The following is a 23127-nucleotide window of genomic DNA, read 5'->3' on the forward strand; positions in this document are numbered from 1 at the left end:
AGTCAGGGGATATGGGGAGAAGGCAGGAACGGGGTACTGATTGGGGATGATCAGCCATGATCACATTGAATGGCGGTGCTGGCTTGAAGGGCCGAATGGCCGACTCCTGCACCTATTGTCTATTGTCTAAGTCAATTTTATTTCTATAGCACATTTAAAAACAAATCTCGTTGACCAAAGTGCTTCACATTGGTGCAGGTACTAACGTGCTTGAAGTTTATATGGAACCGCACAGGGAGCCGGTGGAGAGAGGCCAGGATCGGGGTGATGTGGTCCCTTTTTCAGGTGCCCGTCAGGAGTCTCGCACACTGCGACGGTTTGGACCAGTTCCAGGCGGGACAGGGAAGATTGGCTGATGCCAGTGTAGAGGGAGTTGCAGTCATCGAGGCAGGGAGGAGATAAATGTGTGGATGATCTTTTCGAGAACATTTTCCCTGCATCTAGCCCATCCAGTCCATTAAGAATTTTATGTAGTTTCGAAAAGATGCCCAAGAGATAGGAGCGGAGACCTACCTGGCGTTTTTGGTGGCATCTGAGCGCAGCATTTTCACGGCCACCATCAGGGGGCGGCCTTTCCGGATGTTGAGGGGGAAACCCAGGCCCTCCAGCTCCTGAGGGTTGTCCACTTCACAGAGGTGAACCTGCGGGGAGCGAGAGATCCCAGATTGGTGCCAACTCACCGAATGCAAGAACAAATGGGATTAGAAACATAGAAACATAGAAAATGGGTGCAGGAGTAGGCCATTCGGCCCTTCGAGCCTGCACCGCCATTCAATATGATCATGGCTGATCATCCAACTCAGTATCCTGTACCTGCCTTCTCTCCATACACCCTGATCCCTTTAGCCACAAGGGCCACATCTAACTCCCTCTTAAATATAGCCAATGAACTGGCCTCAACTACCTTCTGCGGGAGAGAATTCCAGAGATTCACCACTCTCTGTGAAAAAAGTTTTCCTCATCTCGGTCCTAAAAGATTTCCCCCTTATCCTTAAACTGGGACCCCTTGTTCTGGACTTCCCCAACATCGGGAACAATCTTCCTGCATCTAGCCTGTCCAACCCCTTAAGAATTTTGTAAGTTTCTATAAGATCCCCCCTCAATCTTCTAAATTCTAGCGAGTACAAGCCGAGTCTATCCAGTCTTTCTTCATATGAAAGTCCTGCCATCCCAGGAATCAGTCTGGGATTAACATACATGGGTAGACAATAGACAATAGACAATTCTTGCTGTTGAGGGAGTGCAGCGTAGGTTCACCAGGTTAATTCCCGGGATGGCGGGACTGTCATATGCTGAGAGAATGGAGCGGTTGGGCTTGTACACTCTGTGGAATTCAGAAGGATGAGAGGGCACCTTATTGAAAAATATATAAGATTATTCAGGGTTTGGACACGCTAGAGGCAGGAAACATGTTCCCGAGGTTGGGGGAGTCCAGAACACAGTTTATGAATAAGGGGCAAGCCATTTAGAACGGAGACGAAGAAACACTTTTTCACACAGAGAGTTGTGAGTCTGTGGAATTCTCTGCCTCAGAGGGCGGAGGAGGCCGGTTCTCTGGATGCTTTCAAGAGAGAGCTAGATAGGGCTCTTAAAGATAGCGGAGTCAGGGGATATGGGGAGAAGGCAGGAACGGGGTACTGATTGGGGATGATCAGCCATGATCACATTGAATGGCGGTGCTGGCTCGAAGGGCCGAATGGCCTCCTCCTGCACCTATTGCCTAATGGTCGCAGGTATATGGAATGTGCTGCCAGAGGAGTTAGCTGAGGCTAGTACGATCTCAACGTTTTAAAAACAGTTAGATAGGTACATGGATAGGATAGGCTTAGAATGGCCTAATCCAGCACCTATTGTCCATTGTCTATTGAGTAGATAATCAAATCTATAGGAGTAGGCTTGATGGGCCGAATGGCCTACTCCTGTACCTATCGTCTATTGATTGGCCGACGGAGTAGACTTGAAGGGCCGAATGGCCTACTCCTGCACCTATAGTCTATTGATTGAATGGTGGAGTAGACTTGAAGGGCCGAATGGTCTACTCCTGCACCTATAGTCTATTGATTGAATGGTGGAGTAGACTTGATGGGCCGAATGGCCTACTCCTGCACCTATAGTCTATTGATTGAATGGTGGAGTAGACTTGAAGGGCCGAATGGCCTAATCCTGCACCTATAGTCTATAGATTGAATGTTGGAGTAGACTTGATGGGCCGAATGGCCTACTCCTGTACCTATCGTCTATTGATTGAATGGCGGAGTAGACTTGATGGGCTGAATGGCCTACTCCTGCACCTATAGTCTATTGATTGAATGGTGGAGTAGGCTTGATGGGCCGAATGGCCTACTCCTGCACCTATAGTCTATTGATTGAATGGTGGAGTAGCCTTGAAGGGCCGAATGGTCTACTCCTGCACCTATAGTCTATTGATTGAATGGTGGAGTAGACTTGATGGGCTGAATGGCCTACTCCTGCACCTATAGTCTATTGATTGAATGGTGGAGTAGACTTGATGGGCCGAATGGCCTACTCCTGTACCTATAGTCTATTGATTGAATGGTGGAGTAGACTTGATGGGCCGAATGGCCTACTCCTGCACCTATTGTCTATTGATTGAATGGTGGAGTAGACTTGAAGGGCCGAATGGCCTACTCCTGCACCTATAGTCTATTGATTGACCGACGGAGTAGACTTGAAGGGCCGAATGGCCTAATTCTCCTCCAATTCCTTGTGATGTTAATGACACCCATTGATGATAGTCCCGCCCGCTCAACGCCCTCCTCCCCTCCCCCCTCCCCCCCTCATCTACTCACCTCCCCAAACTGCCCCTCCCCCAGCTTCTCGCGGAAGACCAGGCGTTGCCGGGGGAACTCGCCGACAGCCACGTCCTTGCCGGCCGGCCCGTCCACGGCCAGGGCGGGCACGGCGTAGGTGTTGTTCCCAGTCACCCCCTGGAGGTTGATGATGTCCGCCTCGGCGTAGTGGGGCACGCTGTTGGGGCAGCCCGCCTGCGCCGCCGCCATCTTGGTGAGGTCGGGCTCCGCGTACTCCCCGTTGCATGCTGGGAAGGAGAGCAGAGGGAACGGGAGGTCAAGGGGGAGGTCGTCCCGAGTCAAAATCTACGCCCCAAGACTAGTGTCGCGACCTTATAGCACCAGAGACCCGGGTTCAATAGACAATAGACAATAGGTGCAGGAGGAGGCCATTCGGCCCTTCGTGCCAGCACCGCCATTCAATGTGATCAAGGCTGATCATCCCCAATCAGTACCCCGTTCCTGCCTTCTCCCCATATCCCCTGACTCCGCTATCTTTAAGAGCCCTATCTAGCTCTCTCTTGAAAGCATCCAGAGAACCGGCCTCCACCGCCCTCTGAGGCAGAGAATTCCACAGACTCACAACTCTCTGTCTGAAAAAATGTTTCCTTGTTGCTTACCCCTTACTCTTCAACTGTGTGGCCCCTGGTTCTGGACTCCCCCAACATCGGGAACATGTTTCCTGCCTCTAGCATGTCCAAACCATTAATAATCTTATATGGTTAAATAAGATACCCTCTCATCCTTCTAAACTCCAGAGTGTACAAGCCCAGCCGCTCCATTCTCTCAGCATATGACAGTCCCGCCATCCCGTGAATTAACCTGGTGAACCTACGCTGCACTCCCTCAATAGCAAGAATCTCCTTCCTCAAATTAGGGGACCAAAACTGCACACAATACTCCAGGTGTGGTCTCACTAGGGCCCTGTACAACTGCAGAAGGACCTCTTTGCTCCTATGCTCAACTCCTCTTGTTATGAAGGCCAACAGGCCAATTTCATTCAATCCCGACTACAGATGCAGTCTGTGCGGAGTTTGCACGTTCTCCCCGTGACCTGTGTGGGTTTTCCCCGGGAGCTCTGGCTTCCTCCCACACTCCAAAGACGTGCAGGTTTGCAGGTTAATTGGTTTGGTTAAAATAGTAAATTGTCTCTAAGTGTGCGTAGGATAGTGCAAAGGGCCTGACCCACTTGCCGATTTGTTTCGGCGGCTGCCGGCATCATTGACCGACGTATCAGGTCACCGAAATATTCGCGCCGTGGTGACGTATTGGTTCGGCTGCTGTTTTTCCAAGTGTTGCGAATTTTTTTTAAATCAAAATGTTCAAAATCTTTTGGCAACACTGATATAATAATAATAATAATGGATGGGATTTATATAGCGCCTTTCTAATACTCAAGGCGCTTTACATCGCATTATTCATTCACTCCTCAGTCACACTCGGTGGTGGTAAGCTACTTCTGTAGCCACAGCTGCCCTGGGGCAGACTGACGGAAGCGTGGCTGCCAATCTGCGCCTACGGCCCCTCCGACCACCACCAATCACTCACACACATTCACACACATTCACACACAGGCAAAGGTGGGTGAAGTGTCTTGCCCAAGGACACAACGACAGTATGCACTCCAAGCGGGATTCGAACCGGCCACCTTCCGGTCGCCAGCCGAACACTTAGCCCATTGTGCCATCTGTCGTCCCAAATATGACACCGGCAGTCGCTGACAAAAATCGGCAAGAGGGACAGGCCCTTTAGTGAGCTGGGATCGCTGGTCCTGCGCGGACTAGCTGGGCCGAAGGGCCTGTTTCCGCGCTGACTCTCGAAACAAAACAAGACTCCACGGTGAGAGAACGGCTGTTTGATTGATCTGGGTCGATGAGAACTATTGTTTATATCCATTGAACATAAAACAGTCCAGCACTGGAACAGGCCCTTCGGCCCATATTGCCTGGGCCGAACATGATGCTGAGACCATCACATCTACCTCCACATAATCGATATCCTTCCATATCAATATTGCTGTTTAAAACGCACTGAAATGTCACTATCTGCTTCAACCATTACCTGCTGCAGCACCTTCCAGCCATTCACCACTCGACACTACATATAATAACCTGCCCTGCCTACTTTGTCCCTCTCACCTTAAAGCTGTGCCCTCTAGGTGAGAGAGAGAGAGAGAGAGAGACAGACAGACAGAGAGAGAAGACAGAGAGAGACACAGAGAGATGACAGATGAGGAGACAGAGAGAGAGACACAGAAGCATATATCAGAGAGAGAGAGAAGAGATGACAGAGAGAGAGAGAGAGAGAGAGAATAGAGAGAGAGAGAGGAGAGAGAGAGGCGAGACAGAGACAAGAGAGTAGACAGAGAGAGGACAGGCAGAGAACAGAGAGAGGCAGAGAGAGACGAGAGAGAGACGAGAGAGAGACGAGAGACAGAGAGAGATCAGAGAGAGACAGAGAGAGAGAGAGAGAGAGACAGAGAGAGAGACAGAGAGAGAGAGAGAGAGAGAGAGAGAGACAGAGAGAGACAGAGAGAGACAGAGAGAGACAGAGAGAGACAGAGAGAGACAGAGGGAGACAGAGAGAGAGAGGCGGAGAGAGAGACAGAGAGAGAGAGAGAGAGAGAGACAGAAAGATGGAGATGTAAGTTGGTCTGCACGGTGTCGCAGAGGCAGAGTTGCTGCCTCACAGCACCAGAGACCCAGGTTCGATCCTGACCTCAGGTGCTGTCCGTACGGAGTGTGTAGGTCCTCCCTGTGATCGTGTGGGTTAGCTCCGGGTGCTCCGGTTTCCTCCCACACCCCAAATACGTGCGAGCCTGTAGGATAATTGCCCCCTGTGTAAATTGCCCCCGAATGCGCAGGACAGAACTAGTGTACGTGCGTTCAATGGACAGCATGGTGGACTCAGTGGGCCGAAGGGCCTGTTCCCCCACTGTATCTCTAAAACTAAACGACATTTTCACGCAAAGGGTGGCGGGTGCGTGGAACCAGCTGCTCGAGGCAGGTACGATCACAACATTTAGGAAACATTCAGACAGTGACAGGGACAGGATCGGTTTAGCGGGATGTGGGCCAAACGCAGGTAAGTTAGCTTAGTGCAGACGGGGCATGTTTTGTCGGTGTGGGCAAGTTAGGCTGGAATGCCAGTTCCCACTCCCATTCCATTCTATCACTAACTTGTCCCAGGTTCCATGCAAACTTTCCCAAAGTTGCGCAAGTGTCATCGTGGGATCTGAACCCGGGAATCGATGCGGCTCCTTCAACCGATCCTAATCCCTCCCATTCCCACACCGACCTTTCTGTCCCGGGCCTCCACCATTGTCGGAGTGAGGCCCAGCGCAGATTGGAGGAGCAGCACCTCATGTTTCGCTTGGGCAGCTAATACACCCCAGCGGTATGAACATTGACGTCTCCAACTTCAAGTAGCCCTTGTTTTCCCACTCTCTCTCTCTCTCCATCCCCTCCCACTTCCCAGTTCTCCCACCATTTAATCTTTGTAGGCCTCGTTGTCTTCCCCGAGCTAAACAATGACCTGTTCGACATTTTCCTTGATCCTCTTCCCCTTTGAAGTCTCCATTTCACACCTTAAACTTCCATATCTCTGGTTTCCCCTCTCCCCTGACTCTCAGACTGAAGAAGGGGCTCGGGCCGAAACGTCGCCCATTCCTTCTCTCCAGAGCCGCTGCCTGCCCCCGCTGAGATACTCCAGCATTTTGGGTTCACCTGTCTACAGTAACCTGTTCTTTCAGGAGTTTCTTCAGCAGGTGAGGGGCCCTCTTTTGTTGGTCGAATAACCTCTATCTGCCATCTCCTTCCATTCCCTGCCTGCCCGCCCTCCCTCAGTCTCAATAGACAATAGACAATAGGTGCAGGAGGAGGCCATTCGGCCCTTCCAGCCAGCACCGCCATTCAATGTGATCATGGCTGATCATCCCCAATCAGTACCCCGTTCCTGCCTTCTCCCCATATCCCCTGACTCCGCTATCTTTAAGAGCCCTATCTAGCTCTCTCTTGAAAGTATCCAGAGAACCGGCCTCCACCGCCCTTTTGAGGCAGAGAATTCCACAGACTCACAACTCTCTGTGAGAAAAAGTGTTTCCTCGTCTCCGTTCTAAATGGCTTACTCCATATTCTTAAACTGTGTGGCCCCTGGTTCTGGACTCCCCCAACATCGGGAACATGTTTCCTACCTCTAGCGTGTCCAAACCCTTAATAATCTTATATGTTTCAATAAGATCCCCTCTCATCCTTCTAAACTCCAGAGTGTACAAGCCCAGCCGCTCCATTCTTTCAGCATATGACAGTCCCGCCATAACCTGGTGAACCTACGCTGCACTCCCTCAATAGCAAGAATGTCCTTCCTCAAATTAGGGGACCAAAACTGCACACAATACTCCAGGTGTGGTCTCACTAGGGCCCTGTACAACTGCAGATAGACCTCTTTGCTCCTGTATTCGACTCCTCTTGTTATAAAGACCAACATGCCATTTGCTTTCTTCACTGCCTGCTGTACCTGCATGTTTACTTTCATAGACTGATGAACAAGGAACCCCAGATCCCGTTGTACTTCCCCTTTTCCCAACTTGATGCCATTTAGATAGTAATCTGCCTTCCTGTTTTTGATACCAAAGTGGATAACCTCACATTTATCCACATTAAACTTCATCTGCCGTGCATCTGCCCACTCCCCCAACTTGTCCAAGTCACCCTGCATTCTCATAGCATCCTCCTCACAGTTCACACTGCCACCCAGCTTTGTGTCATCTGCAAAGTTGCTAATGTTACTTTGAATCTCTTCATCCAAATCATTGATGTATATTGTAAATAGCTGCGGTCCCAGCACCGAGCCTTGCGGTGCCCCACTAGTCACTGCTGGTCCCAGCACCAAGCCTTGCGGTACCCCACTAGTCACTGCTGGTCCCAGCACCGAGTCTTGCGGTGCCCCACTAGTCACTGCTGGTCCCAGCACCGAGCCTTGCGATGCCCCACTAGTCACTGCTGGTCCCGGCACCGAGCCTTGCGGTACCCCACTAGTCACTGCTGGTCCCAGCACCGAGCCTTGCGGTACCCCACTAGTCACTGCTGGTCCCAGCACCAAGCCTTGCGGTACCCCACTAGTCACTGCTGGTCCCGGCACCGAGCCTTGCGGTACCCCACTAGTCACTGCTGGTCCCAGCACCGAGTCTTGCGGTGCCCCACCAGTCACTGCCTGCCATTCTGAAAGGGACCCGTTAATCCCTTCTCTTTGTTTCCTGTCTGCCAACCACTTCTCTATCCATGTCAGCACTCTACCCCCAATACCTTGTGCCCTAGTTTTGCCCATTAAACTCCTATGTGGGACCTTATCAAATGCTTTCTGAAAGTCCAGTTACACTACATCCACTGGCTCTCCCTTGTCCATTTTCCTAGTTACATCCTTCAAAAAATTCCAGAAGATTAGTCAAGCATGATTTCCCCTTCGTAAATCCACGACCGATCCTGTTCCTGCTCTCCAAATGTTTGGCTATCTCATCTATCCAAATGTTCGGCTATCTCATCCTCAGCATATGACAGTCCCGCCATCACGGGGGTCGGCCTAGTGGACCTACGCTGCGCTCCCTCAAGGGCAATCCCAACTCAACCCAATCGGCAACCCAACTTGGTGAGGTCCTTACCATCAGTGTTGATTGGCTTAATCTGGTCCTTGGAGAAGCCATCGGCTCCATTCTGCTGAGAAAGTAACACGTGATAGGCTGGGTTGTTTAACAGGAGTGCTGTCGGAGAGGAGGAAACAGAAGGGACGATGAACAACAAGGGTGACGGAGCGACAGGGAGGGGAGGGTGGTATGGGGTGGGGTGGAACAAACACATGGGAGGGCATCGGGGGGGGGGGGAGGATAGGGGGGACACACAACACAACCCTAGACAATAGTCAACAGACAGCAGGTGCAGGAGTAGGCCATTCGGCCCTTCGAGCCAGCACCGCCATTCAATGTGATCATGGCCGATCATCCCCAATCAGTACCCCGTTCCTGCCTTCTCCCCATATCCCCTGACTCCGCTATCATTAATGTGTTTTTGAGTTTATGTTAAAATGTGTTTTTGAGTGATCTGGTTCTTTTAATTGTGTGACTGACCTGGCCAATGAAATTCCTTGTATATGTTGCAAAACATATACTTGGCGAATATAGTGTGATTCTGATTCTGATATCCCCTGACTCCACAATCATTAAGAGCCCTATCTAGCTCTCTCTTGAAAGTATCTATCCTACATTCTCCTTGAAGCTTCTTCCCCTTTGATCTCTCGTTTTCGCACCTTATGCTTCCATATCTCTGGTTTCTCTCTCCCCTGACTCTAGGGGACTGTTTCGTTTAGTTTAGAGATACAGCACGGGAACAGGCCCTTCAGCCCACCGGGTCCGTGCCGACCAGCGATCCCCGCACATTAACACTATCCTACACCCACTAGGGACAATTTTTACACTTACACCAAGCCAATTAACCTGCAAACCCGTGCGTCTTTGGAGTGTGGGAGGAAACCGAAGATCTCGGAGAAAACCCATGCAGGTCACGGGGAGAACGTGCAAACTCTGTGCAGACAGCACCCGTGGTCGGGATGGAACCCGGGTCTGTGGCGCTGTGAGGCAGCAACTCTACCGCTGCCAGCTACACACCAAGAGCAAGTGTCGTAAACATTGTTGGCCCAACACACTGAAATTGGAAAATTATCCCATCTTTTCCTTTGTACATTGGTCAAGAGCTTCAAATTCCTGGGCGTGCACATTTCCGAAGATCTCTCCTGGTCCCAGCACACTGATGCGATTATAAAGAAAGCCTCTACATCAGCGCCTCTACTTCCTGAGAAGATTACGGAGAGTCGGCTTGTCAAGGAGGACTCTCTCGAACTTCAACAGGTGCACAGTAGAGAGCATGCTGACCGGTTGCATCGTGGCTTGGTTCGGCAACTTGAGCACCCTGGAGAGGAAGAGACTGCAAAAAGTAGTAAACACTGCCCAGTCCATCATCGGCTCTGACCTCCCCACCATCGAGGGGATCTATCGCAGTCGCTGCCTCAAAAAGGCTGGCAGCATCATCAAGGACCCACACCATCCTGGCCACACACTCATCTCCCCGCTGCCTTCAGGCAGAAGGTACAGGAGCCTGAAGACTGCAACAACCAGGTTCAGGAATAGCTACTTCCCCACAGCCATCAGGCTATTAAACACAACTTCAAACAAACTCTGAACTGTAATGTGTATATATATATTCTATGGTATATAGACACACTGATCAGTTCTGTATTTATGCCTACAATATTGTGTTGTGCTGCAGCAAGCAAGAATTTAATTGTCCTATCTGGGACACATGACAATAAACTCTCTTGACTCTGTCAGTGAAAAGCTTTTTGTTGCGTGCTGTCCAGTCAGTGCAAGACCACATCAACCTGTCCACAGTGTAAAGATAGAGGGCTAAAGGATGCAGCGTTTAGTACAAGATAAAGTCCAGTGTGGTCCAACTAAAGATGGTGCAGAGGTCTCCAATGTGGTAGATGGGAGGCCGGGAGCACTCTCCAGCTGGTGATAGGATGGTTCAGTTGCCTGATAACAGCTAGGCCGAAACTGTCCCCGAATCTGGAGGACAACTCAGCACCTCGACTCCCCTTCCCATTCCGAATCCGACCTTTCTGTCCTGGGCCTCCTCCTTGGCCAGAGTGAGTCCCACCGCAAATTGGAGGAGCAGCACCTCATATTTCGCTTGGGCAGTTTACACCCCAGCGGTATTGGAAAATAGAAAATAGGCGCAGGAGGAGGCTATTCGGCCCTTTGAGCCATTCATTGTGATCATGGCTGATCATCCCCAATCAGTAACCCACAGAGTTGACGTGGAAAAGCTTTTCCCACTGAGAGTAGGGAAGATTCAAACAAGGGGACATGACTTGAGAATTAAGGGACTGAAGTTTAGGGGTAACATGAGGGGGAACTTCTTTACGCAGAGAGTGGTAGCTGTGTGGAATGAGCTTCCAGTGAAGGTGGTGGAGGCAGGTTCGTTTTTATCATTTAAAAAATAAATTGGATAGTTATATGGATGGGAAAGGAATGGAGGGTTATGGTCTGAGCGCAGGTATATGGGACTAGGGGAGACTATGTGTTCGGCACGGACTAGAGGGGTCGAGATGGCCTGTTTCCGTGCTGTAATTGTTATATGGTTATATGGTTATATGGTTATGCCTGCCTTCTCCCCATATCCGTTGACTCCACTAGCCCCTAGAGCTCTATCTAACTCTCTCTTAAATCCATCCAGTGATTTAGCCTCCACTGCCCTCTGTGGCAGGGAATTCCACAAATTCACAACTCTCTGGGTGAAAAAGTTTTTTCTCACCTCAGTCTTAAATGGCCTCCCCTTTATTCTAAGACTGTGGCCCCTGGTTCTGTACTTGTGAAAAGGAAAGTCAACGGAAGCCAAGGGGAGTGAGGTTAAGGGAAGTGAGGTCAGGTCAAGGGCAGTGACGTCAAGTCAAGGGAAGTCCAGGGAAGACAAGTGAAGGGAGGTCAAGTCAAATAAACTAAGATAAAATAAATAAATTCAGCATCTGCAGTTCCTGATGTCTCCAAGATGCCTATTGGACTATTGGACATGGGCATCAAGGTCCCGTTCAACCAACACCAGCCATAGCTCACCGACCAACCGTGGATCTTGTCTGATCCCCTACACCCGACCCTCAGGCCCCACCGTGAGGGTCACTCCCTCCGGGAACCCTCGACCTGCCAGTCCCTCCCCCCCCCCTCCCCCTCCTGCAGCCCCCTCACCTGGGTTGTCTGCAGCCGTGGGCAGGTCGGGCAGCTTCATGCACAGCCGGCTGGGCTCCTGGTACTCCAGCTCGCCCGAGCTGATGCGCTCGTACAGGTTGGAGTGGCGGCTGGCCGCCCCGCTGGGTTGCGTGTTGTTGATGACGATGGTGTCGCTGGGCAGCGAGAGGCGAACGGTCAGGTCCCCATCCGAGATCCGACGCTGGGCCTGGGGACAGTGGGGGACAGTTAGCGCTCACTCTTGTCATGTTTGTTTAGTTTACTTACGTTGACCCTAGCTCTGTTGACCCAACTTTGACCCTAGCTCTGTTGACCCCAGCTCTGTTGACCCCGGCTCTGTTGACCCCGGCTCTGTTGACCCCGGCTCTGTTGACCCCGGCTCTGTTGACCCTGGATGTTGACCCCGGCTCTGTTGACCCCGGCTCTGTTGACCCCGGCTCTGTTGACCCCGGCTCTGTTGACCCCGGCTCTGTTGACCCCAGCTCTGTTGACCCCTGCTCTGTTGACCCTGGCTTTGTTGACCCCGGCTCTGTTGACCCCATCTCTGTTGACCCCATCTCTGTTGACCCTAGCTCTGTTGACCCAACTTTGACCCCAGCTCTGTTGACCCTAGCTCTGTTGACCCAACTTTGACCCCAGCTTTAGTTGACCCCAGCTCTGTTGACCCTAGCTCTGTTGACCCAACTTTGACCCCAGCTCTGTTGACCCTAGCTCTGTTGACCCAACTTTGACCCCAGCTTTAGTTGACCCTAGCTCTGTTGACCCCAGCTCTGTTGACCCAACTTTGACCCCAGCTCTGTTGACCCAACTTTGACCCCAGCTCTGTTGACCCTAGCTCTGTTGACCCAACTTTGACCCCAGCTTTAGTTGACCCTAGCTCTGTTGACCCCAGCTCTGTTGACCCAACTTTGACCCCAGCTCTGTTGACTCAACTTTGACCCCAGCTTTAGTTGACCCTAGCTCTGTTGACCCCAGCTTTAGTTGACCCTAGCTTAGCTTAGTTTAGCCTCCCTTCTTGGAAGACTGCTTCCAAGATGGTGGCCAACTCAGGTGACTAGTCGTGTTCTAGCCACAGAAGCAGATCTACAATCACATATTACAATCGCTCCACGCTTTTCATACTCTCCTCCTATTTCTCATTTAATACTCTACTCCATTTCTTACTTTAAGATCATACGATCATAAGTGATAGGAGGAGAATTAGGCCATTCGGCCCATCAAGTCTACTCCGCCATTCAATCATGGCTGATCTATCTCTCCCTCCCAACCACATTTTCCTGCCTTCTCCCCATAATATCTGACACCTATACTAATTAAGAATCTATCTATCCCTGCCTTAAATATATACACTGACATGTGGCCTCCACAGCCTTCTGTGGCAAAGAATTCCACAGATTCACCACCCTCTGACTAAAGAAATTCTTCCTCATCTCCTTCCTAAAAGAACGTCCTTTAATTCTGAGGCTGTGACCTCTAGTCCTAGACACTCCCACCAGTGGAAGCAACAATAAACAATAGACAATAGGTGCAGGAGGAGGCCATTTGGCCCTACGAGCCAGCACCGCCATTCAATGTGGTCATGGCTGATCATCCCCAATCAGTACCCCGTTCCTGCCTTCCCCCCATATCACCCTGACTCCGCTATCTTTAAGAGCCCTATCTAGCCCTTTCTTTCGTCTAACGTGTACCGAGGTAAAGTGATAAGCTTTGTTTTCCATGCTATCAGATATCCCATGCATGAGTGCAAGTCAAACTCGAGTACAACAGGTGGAGCAAAGGGGAAGACACAGAGTGCAGGATATAGTTCTCAGCACCAGATCCAGAGACAAAGTCCAATTACCGCAATGGGGTAGAAGTGACTCGTACGGAATTAGTGTTGCCAACTGTCCCGTATTAGCCGGGACATCCCGTATATTGGGCTAAATTGGTTTCGCCCTTGTCCCGTATTTGACCGCTGCTACTCGGGTCGAGGGGACTGTCGGGTCGGACCCCGCATCGCTCGTCCCGACGTAGTGCAGCCCGTGGAGTGCAGCAGCAGCAGCAGCAGCAGCGCCACGCCCATGGACCCGTCGGTTGGTCGGCAGCCCGGCCTTGGCACCTTCGCTGACCGCCGACACCACCCCTCCCTCCTTCTCCCCGTCGGTTCGTGAGTTGGATGGGGCGCCGGACTTTGCGCGCGACGTGGCCCCCCGGGCCAAAACTCCTCAGCTGGCCCCGCCGGCTGGGCTTTGTGTGCAGTCCAGCACCCGGGGCCAACTCATCATTCACCCAGCCACGGCCCAGTCGGTCAACGAATTGCCGTGGGGAATTTAGAAACATAGAAACATAAAAAATAGGTGCAGGAGTAGGCCATTCGGCCCTTCGAGCCTGCACCGCCATTCAATATGATCATGGCTGATCATCCAACTCAGTATCCCGTACCTGCCTTCTCTCCATACCCTCTGATCCCCTTAGCCACAAGGGCCACATCTAACTCCCTCTTAAATATAGCCAATGAACTGGCCTCGACTACCCTCTGTGGCAGAGAGTTCCAGAGATTCACCACTCTCTGTGTGAAAACATTTCTTCTCATCTCGGTTTTAAAGGATTTCCCCCTTATCCTTAAGCTGTGACCCCTTGTCCTGGACTTCCCCCAACATCGGGAGCAATCTTCCTGCATCTAGCCTGTCCAACCCCTTAAGAATTTTGTAAGTTTCTATAAGATCCCCTCTCAATCTCCTAAATTCTAGAGAGTATAAACCAAGTCTATCCAGTCTTTCTTCATAAGACAGTCCTGACATCCCAGGAATCAGTCTGGTGAACCTTCTCTGCACTCCCTCTATGGCAATAATGTCCTTCCTCAGATTTGGAGACCAAAACTGTACGCAATACTCCAGGTGTGGTCTCACCAAGACCCTGTACAACTGCAGTAGAACCTCCCTGCTCCTATACTCAAATCATTTTGCTATGAAAGCTAACATACCATTCGCTTTCTTCACTGCCTGCTGCACCTGTCCCGTATTTTGTCCTCCCGTCCCTTAGTTGGGAGCGAGGAAGTTGGCGACCCTCGCTGATGGAAGGGCGGTTCGGAAGCCTACCTTGCCGAGCAGCTTCTTCCAGTACTGGCGCCACAAGATGATGAAGATGACAATGAGGAGGAGAAGGATAATGGCCACCAAACATCCAATCAGCATTGACGTGTTGCTATGGTCGGCCTTGGCAACCGGCCGGCCAGACTCTGGGGACGAATCCAAATCTGCGAGGGGAACGGGCGGAAGAGAGGACAGGAGGTTGGAAGAGCAATGAGGGTGGAAAGGAACAGAGGACATCTCGGCTCGGGACCTTTCAACACCCCATAACGTTGCCCGTCCATTCTCCCCACAGGCGCTTCCCGACCAACCCAGTTACTCCAGCGCTTTTGCACTAAACGCAAGATTCCAGCATCTGCAGTTCCTCGCGTCGACAGTCCCTGCCCTCATTCTGGCCAAAAGTGATACAGCGCGGAAACAGGCCCTTCAGCCCATCGGGTCCGCTCCGACCAGCGATCCCCGCACACTAACACTATCCTACACCCACTAGGGACAATGTTTACATTTACACCAAGCCAATTAACCTACAAACCTGAATGTCTTTGGAGTGTGGGAGGAAAGCGGAGACCCGGAGAAAACCCACGCGGTTATCGGGAGAACGTGCAAACTCCGTACAGACAGCACCCGAGGCCAGGATCAAACCCGGGGCGTCTGGCGCTGTGAGGCAGCAGCTCCACCCGCCGCACCGATTAACGCAGACTCGCGCCAACCCCCTTCGTGGCCCGGCGGCGAGCGTTACCTAGGTTACTGACGGTGGGCGTCAGTCCGTCCATCCGATGGCTGGCAGTGGACATTCCCGAGGGTGGGATTAAGGTCCCCCATTCTGGAGGTGGGTTGGCGCGAGGCTTCAGATCCGTGTGCAGCGGGGTGGTGGGGTCAGAGCCTAGAAAGAGCGAGACAGTCGGGGAGAGAGTGTTTAATTTAATTTAGAGATACAGCGCGGAAACAGGCCCTTCGGCCCACCGAGTCCGCAACGACCAGCGATCCCCGCACGCTAACACTACCCCCTACACACACACTAGGGACAATTTACACGTACACCAAACCAATTAACCTACAAAGCTCTGCGCCTTTGGCGTGTGGGAGGATACCGAAGATATCGGAGAACCCGGGATGGCGGGACTGTCATATGCTGAGAGAATGGAGCGGCTGGGCTTGTACACTCTGGAGTTTAGAAGGAGGAGAGGGTATCTCATTGAAACATATAAGATTGTTAAGAGATTGGGCACGCTAGAGGCAGGAAACATGTTCCCGATGTTTGGGGAGTCCAGAACCAGGGGCCACACACAGTTTAAGAATAAGGGGTAAGCCATTTAGAACGGAGACGAGGAAACACTTTTTCCACAGAGAGTTGTTAGTCTGTGGAATTCTCTGCCTCAGAGGGCGGTGGAGGCAGGTTCTCTGGATGCTTTCAAGAGAGAGCTAGATAGGGCTCTTAAAGATAGCGGAGTCAGGGGATATGGGGAGAAGGCAGGAACGGGGTACTGATTGTGGAAGATCAGCCATGATCACATTGAATGGCGGTGCTGGCTCAAAGGGCCGAATGGCCTACTCCTGCACCTATTGTCTATTGACTCCGCTATCTTTAAGAGCTCTATCTAACTCTCTCTTGAAAGCATCCAGAGAATCGGCCTCCACTGCCTTTCGCCCACGCAGAGAATTCCACAGATTCACTAACTCTCTAGGTGAAAGGTTTTTCCTCATCTCCATCCTAATGAAAATTTTTTCCCTCATCTCCGTTCTAGAGAAAACGTTTTTCCTCATCTCTGTTCTAATGGAAAAGTTTCTCCTCATCTCCGTTCTAATGGAAACGTTTTTCCTCATCTCCGTTCTGGAGAAAACGTTTTTCCTCATCTCCGTTCGAATGAAAATGTTTTTCCTCATCTCTGTTCTAATGGAAAAGTTTCTCCTCATCTCCGTTCCAATGGAAAAGTTTCTCCTCATCTCCGTTCCAATGGAAACGTTTTTCCTCATCTCCGTTCGAATGAAAACATTTTTCCTCATCTCTGCTCTAATAAAAAAGATTTTCCTCATCTCCGTGAAAGAGCTAATAGTCAAATCTAATAGTCAAATCTAAAATGGAGCCGTTCTTCTACAAAAGCATGGTCAAGCAGAACAAAAGAATGGCTCGGTGCCAAGTCTGAATTACTTTGTAAATTATATGGAACACAATATGGAGGACAGGTCTTCTTTTCAATAAAGACATTAAGATGGAAGCCTGCCTAATAACATGTGCTTCTTTCAAGGCCACAAAGATGCCCAGATTGAAAAAAAATAGCTGACGCTCCAGAGATAAGTAATAATATTGGCTGAGTTCGATTTGGACCCAGCTTTCCTATCTTGTGAAAGGCTAGAGAATCTTTCAGTCATGCCATATTCAGACTTGGTAGGAGTGTGTTACTGATAAGAAAAATGTATAATTGTGCTAACTCTCATTTGTTCTGTGAGTGGGAGCCCGAGAAGCACTGAGCAACGTTTGTGCTCATGTAATCTCGCCACTTCCGTCTGACGAATCAATTAAAGATTGCCGTGGTCTACCTTCAACGTTTGTTGCTATCTGCTTTTTACGAAACGAACTTTCACATCTGTTCCAATGAAAACGTTTTTCCTCATCTCCGTTGTAACTAAAACGTTTTTCCTCATCTCCGTTCTAGTGAAAACGTTTTTCCTCATCTCCGTTTGAATGAAAAACATTTTCCTCATCTTCGTTCTAATGGAAACGTTTTTCCTCATCTCCGTTCTAGTGAAAAAGATTTTCCTCATCTCAGTTCAAATGAAAAGCTTTTTCCTCATCTCCGTTCTAATGGAAAAGTTTTTCCTCATCTACGTTCTAGTGAAAAAGAATTTCCTCATCTTCGTTCAAATGAATACGTTTTTCCTCATCTCCGTTCTAACGAAAATGTTTTTCCTCATCTCCGTTCTAAACTCAACACAGAACTCAGAACTCAACACAATACTGTAAATTCGGCCACACTGGATGGGCCGAATGGCCTAATTCCGCTCCTGGGATTACCGATTTACTTACCCAGATGGAAGGAGACTTCGCTGAAGAGCATCCAGTCATCGGCGAAGTAGAAGTGGCAGCGGAGGCTGGCGGCCGCCCTCTGGCCCAGCGGCACCTTGACGTAGCGGGCACTGGGGTTCATGTCATCGAGTACCGTCACGGTGCTGACCGGCTCCGGGTCCCAGGAGTCCGTCTCACCCGTCCCGAAGAAGCAGTCCGCCCGGCTGAAGGCCTTCACCCCGTGGCTGAACATGTTGTTGCAGTGGACCTGTGACAGAAGCACCGCCAGAGAGGTCAGCTGCAAGAGATACGGCCATTCGGCCCCTCAACACCGTGCCAGCCCCTCTACCCCACCACCCCTACAACGAACCTTGCTGAACCTCTTATCTATAATGGGACCAATGCTCTAAATGTCGTCCCTTTTATATAGAGTCATCGAGTGATACAGTGTGCGAACAGGCCCTTCGGCCCAACTCGCCCACACTGGCCAACAATGTCCCAGCTACACTAGTCATAGAGTGAAACAGTGTGGAAACAGGCCCTTCGGCCCAACTCGCCCACGCCAGCCAACAATGTCCCAGCTACACTAGTCATAGAGTGAAACAGTGTGGAAACAGGCCCTTCGGCCCAACTTGCCCACACCGGCCAACAATGTCCCAGCTACACTAGTCCCACCTGCCTGCGCTTGGTCCATATAACTTATAAAATTCTTAAGGGGTTGGACAGGCTAGATGCAGGAAGATTGCTCCCGATGTTGGGGAAGTCCAGGACAAGGGGTCACAGCTTAAGGATAAGGGGGAAATCCTTTAAAACCGAGATGAGAAGAACTTTTTTCACACAGAGAGTGGTGAATCTCTGGAACTCTCTGCCACAGAGGGTAGTCGAGGCCAGTTCATTGGCTATATTTAAGAGGAAGTTAGATGTGGCCCTTGTGGCTAAAGGGGATAAGAGGGTATGGAGAGAAGGCAGGTACGGGATACTGAGTTGGATGATCAGCCATGATCATATTGAATGGCGGTGCAGGCTCGAAGGGCCGAATGGCCTACTCCTGCACCTAATTTCTATGTTTCTACATCCCTCCAAACCTGTCCTATCCATGTACCTGTCCAACTGTTTCTTAAACGATGGGATAGTCCCAGCCTCAACTACCCCCTCTGGCAGCTCGTTCCATACATCCATGCCCCTGTGTGAAAAAGTTACCCCTCAGATTCCTATTAAATCTTTTCCCCTTCACCTTGAACCTGTGTCCTCTGGTCCTCGATTCCCCTACTCTGGGTAAAAGACTACCCGATCTATTCCTCTCATGATTTTGTACACCTCTATAAGATCTCCCCTCATCCTCCTGCGCTCGCTCGATGGAATAGAGACCCAGCCTACTCAACCTCTCCCTATAACTCACACCCTCTAGTCCTGGCAACATCCTCGTAAATCTTCTCTGAACCCTTTCAAGCTTGACAATATCTTTCCTATAACACGGTGCCCAGAACTGAACACAATATTCTAAATGCGGTCTCACCAACGTCTTATACAACTGCAACACAATCTCCCAACTTCTACACTCTATATCTGACTGATGAAGGCCAAAAGCCTTTATGACCAAAATCGACACAGATATCTTTCATCTGTGTAATTTTTTTCTGGGCCAATTAACCTGCAAACCTGCACGTCTTTGGAATGCGGGAGGAAACCGGAGAACCCGGAGAAAACCCACGCAGGTCGCGGGGAGAACGTGCAAACTCCGTACAGACAGCACCCGTAGTCAGGATCGAACCGGGGTCTCTGGCGCTGTGAGGCAGCAACTCTACCGCTGCGCCACCGTGTCTACTTCAGCTTGGTCGATGGCAGACACAAAACGCTGGAGTAACTCAGCGGGTCAGGCAGCACCTCCGGAGAGAAGGAACGGGCGACGTTTCGGGTCGTGACCCTTCTTCAGACAGTCGGGGCAGGGGGATGGGCCGGGCTGGCGGCTCCAGGTGAATAGACAATAGACAACAGGTGCAGGAGGAGGCCATTCGGCCCTTCGAGCCAGCACCGCCATTCAATGTGATCATGGCTGATCATCCCCAATCAGTTCCCCGTTCCTGTCTTCTCCCCATATCCCCTGACTCCGCTATCTTTAAGAGCCCTATCTAGCTCTCTCTTAAAAGTATCCAGAGAGCCGGCCTCCAAGGCAGAGAATTCCACAGACTCACACCTCTGTGTGAAAATGTGTTTCTTCGTCTCCGTTCTAAATAGCCGACCCCTTATTCTTAAACTGTGGCGTGTTTAAGAAGGAACTGCAGATGCTGGAAATTCGAAAGGAGACAAAAGTGCTGGAGAAACTCAGCGGGTGCGGCAGCATCTATGGAGTTTCTTAAACATTTTGTGTACTCCACTGCAAAATCTCTTCAAGGTATGCCTACTTTGACCTAGTTCTCCTCCTCCCTCCGATTCCTTCGCTCCATAGATGCTGCCGCACCCGCTGAGTTTCTCCAGCACTTTTGTCTATCTTAAATTGTGGCCCCTGGTTCTGGACTCCCCCAACATTGGGAGCATGTTTCCTGCCTCTAGCGTGTCCAAACCCTTAATAATCTTATATGTTTCAATAAGATACCCTCTCATCCTTCTAAACTCCAGAGTGTACAAGCCCAGCCGCTCCATTCTCTCAGCATCTGACAGTCCCACCATCCCGGGAATTAACCTTGTAAACCTACGCTGCACTCCCTCAATAGCAAGAATGTCCTTCCTCAAATTAGGGGACCAAAACAGCACACAATACTCCAGGTGTGGTCTCACTAGGGCCCTGTACAACTGCAGAAGGACCTCTTTGCTCCTATACTCAACTCCTCTTGTTATGATGGGGAGAGGGCAGGAGAAGGTCTCACCTTCATGTACTCGAAGGTGCAGAGGCTGTCGAAGTGGAAGTCCATCTGCACGCGGCCGTCGGTCTGGGTGGCGGCAGCCCAGCCCACATAGTCGTAGCCCGGCCACACACGCAGCTCGTGGCTCTGGGTGAAGTCGTCCAAGCCCAGCACCCCGTCCGTCAGCTGTCCGAGCCCTCCATAATGCAGACTGCGATGGCAGGTGAGAGGTGGGGAGAGAGCGGGGTGGGGGGGAAAGAGTTAGGGCGTGCATTCGAGAACAGTGTGGAAACAGGCCCTTCGGCCCAACTTGCCCACAAAAAGGCCAACAAAGTCCCACCTGAAGAAGGGTCTCGACCTCTGAAACATCACCCATTTCTTCTATCCAGAGATGCCGCCTGTCCCGCTGAGTTACTCCATCTACACTTGTCCCACCTGCCCGCATTTGGCCCACATCCCTCAAATCCTGCCCCGTTCACATACTAACTGTTTCTTAAACGTTGGGCTAGCCCCAGCCTCAGCTCCCTCCTCCAGCAGCTCGTTCCATACGCCCACCTTGTGTGTGAAAAGGTTGCTCCTCAGATTCTTACAAAATATTTTCCACACGCCACCTTAAACCTGGTTACCACCCCCCTGATAATCCATAGACTAGCTTCCCCCCCTCCAACAAATCATCGGCTGGTTCCGACAAACCATAGGCCGGTCCCGACAAACCATAGGTTGCCCCCGACAGACCATAGGTTGCCCCCGACAGACCATAGCCGGCCCCCGACAAATCATTGGCTGCCCCTGACTAACCATAGGTTTACAATAATTAATCCTAGGTGGCTCCTCAACTACCTCCTCTGGCAGCTCATTCCATACACCCACCACCCTCTGTGTGAAAAAGTTACCCCTCAGATTCCTATTAAATCTTTTCCCCTTCACCTTGAAGCTATGTCACTGGAGTTTAGAAGGATGAGGGGGTATCTTATAGAAACATATAAAATTATAAAAGGACTGGACAAGCTAGATGCAGGAAAAATGTTCCCAGTGTTGGGCGAGTCCAGAACCAGGGGCCACAGTCTTAGAATAAAGGGGAGGCCATTTAAGACTGAGGTGAGAAAAAACATTTTCACCCAGAGAGTTGTGAATTTGTGGAATTCCCGGCCACAGAAGGCAGTGGAGGCCAAATCACTGGATGGATTAAAGAGAGAGTTAGATAGAGCTCTAGGGGTTAGTGGAGTCAAGGGATATGGGGAGAAGGCAGGCACGGGTTATTGATTGGGGACGATCAGCCATGATCACAATGAATGGCGGTGCTGGCTCAAAGGGCCGAATGGCCTCCTCCTGCACCTATTTTCTACGTTTCTATGTTTCTTTGTCCTCGATTCCCCTACTCTGGGCAAGAGACTCTGTGCGTCTACCCGATCTATTCCTCTCATGATTTTGTACACCTCTATAAGATCTCCCCTCATCTTCCTGTGCTCCATGGAATAGAGACCCAGCCTGCTCAACCTCTCCCTATAGCTTAGACGACACGTCCCATCCCTCCCCCCCCCCCTCGTGGCCAGGGATGGAGCCGGGGTTCCGGGACAAAGGATGGGGTTCGCAGCTCTGCTTTAGAGTCACCCTGTAGGAAGGGGTAGAGAGGATTGAGGGGCTGAATGGCCTTCTTCACTTCCTGCCAACAAATTTCCCAACAGGGAACACCAGGGGTGTGTGTGTGTGTGTGTGTGTGTGTGTGTGTGTGTGTGTGTGTGTGTGTGTGTGTGTGTGTGTGTGTGTGTGCGTGCGCGTGCGTGTGTGTGTGTGTGTGTGTGTGTGTGTGTGTGTGTGTGCGTGCGTGTGTGTGTGTGTGTGTGTGTGTGTGTGCGTCTAAGAGTGCTTGTGTCTCTGCGTGTATCAGTGCGAGTGTGAGTGTGTGTGTTAGTCTGTGTGCATGTGTGTATGCACGTGTGTCTACGTGTATCGGTGCGTCTGTGTGTATTTGTGACTGTGTGCACGCATGCACACCGGCTTGTGCTCTCATGTGCGTAAGTGCATATACACAGGTGCCTACGTGCATGGGTGTACATGCGCGAATGCACACACACAGAATGCGCATGTACATACATTAGTGCGTGGACATGTATGTACATGCATGTGTAAACATGTGAGTTTGCAAACGTACGTTTGTGCGCACATACGTGAATACATGCATGTGCATGTACAAAGTTGTATGTGTGCATGTGTAGATGTGTGCGTGTGTATACACATGCAGTGGTGGCATGTGAGTGTGCACGTCTGCATATGCGTGTGACTGCCTATGTGCGTGTGCAGGAGCGCCCCTCTCCCCGTGTGTGTGTGTGTGTGTGTGTGTGTGTGTGTGTGTGTGTGTGTGTGTGTGTGCGCGCGTGTCTCTGTCCGTGTCCAGCGAGCCCACACCGTTAGCGGGCACCGGACCCCATGTAGAGGTGGGCATCGATCGCCGTCTGCCAACCTTCTGCCCGCCCGCTCCGTGTCGCTCCGCGGCGCCCCCTACCTGCCGAGTTTGCCGCCGTCGTAGGTGGAGTCGTTCAGGTTGATGGGAGGCAGACCAGTGATGTTCATCACTTGACCCAGGGTCACCGTGTACGACTTCAGAGAGTCTGCAAGG

The 23127-nt window shown here is 51.0% G+C and overlaps 1 protein-coding gene across 1 annotated transcript in view; it reads right to left on the bottom strand.

The window, feature by feature from the left end:
* LOC116969415 (epithelial discoidin domain-containing receptor 1-like) overlaps window positions 1-23117 on the bottom strand; it is a 31814-nt gene extending 8697 nt beyond the window's left edge. The window contains exons 1-9 of the mRNA XM_033016292.1: window positions 23014-23117; window positions 20535-20721; window positions 17692-17938; window positions 15406-15549; window positions 14676-14833; window positions 11599-11806; window positions 8467-8565; window positions 2811-3058; window positions 514-641 (exon numbers count right to left, since the gene is read on the bottom strand). Coding sequence (XP_032872183.1) covers window positions 514-641; window positions 2811-3058; window positions 8467-8565; window positions 11599-11806; window positions 14676-14833; window positions 15406-15549; window positions 17692-17938; window positions 20535-20721; window positions 23014-23081 — 1487 coding nt within the window. The 5' untranslated portion in view covers window positions 23082-23117. The remainder of the gene's footprint in view (window positions 1-513; window positions 642-2810; window positions 3059-8466; window positions 8566-11598; window positions 11807-14675; window positions 14834-15405; window positions 15550-17691; window positions 17939-20534; window positions 20722-23013) is intronic.
* Window positions 23118-23127: the final 10 nt, after the last annotated feature.

Source organism: Amblyraja radiata, unplaced genomic scaffold (assembly GCF_010909765.2).
Source record: "Amblyraja radiata isolate CabotCenter1 unplaced genomic scaffold, sAmbRad1.1.pri S36, whole genome shotgun sequence".
Lineage (NCBI taxonomy): Eukaryota > Metazoa > Chordata > Chondrichthyes > Rajiformes > Rajidae > Amblyraja > Amblyraja radiata.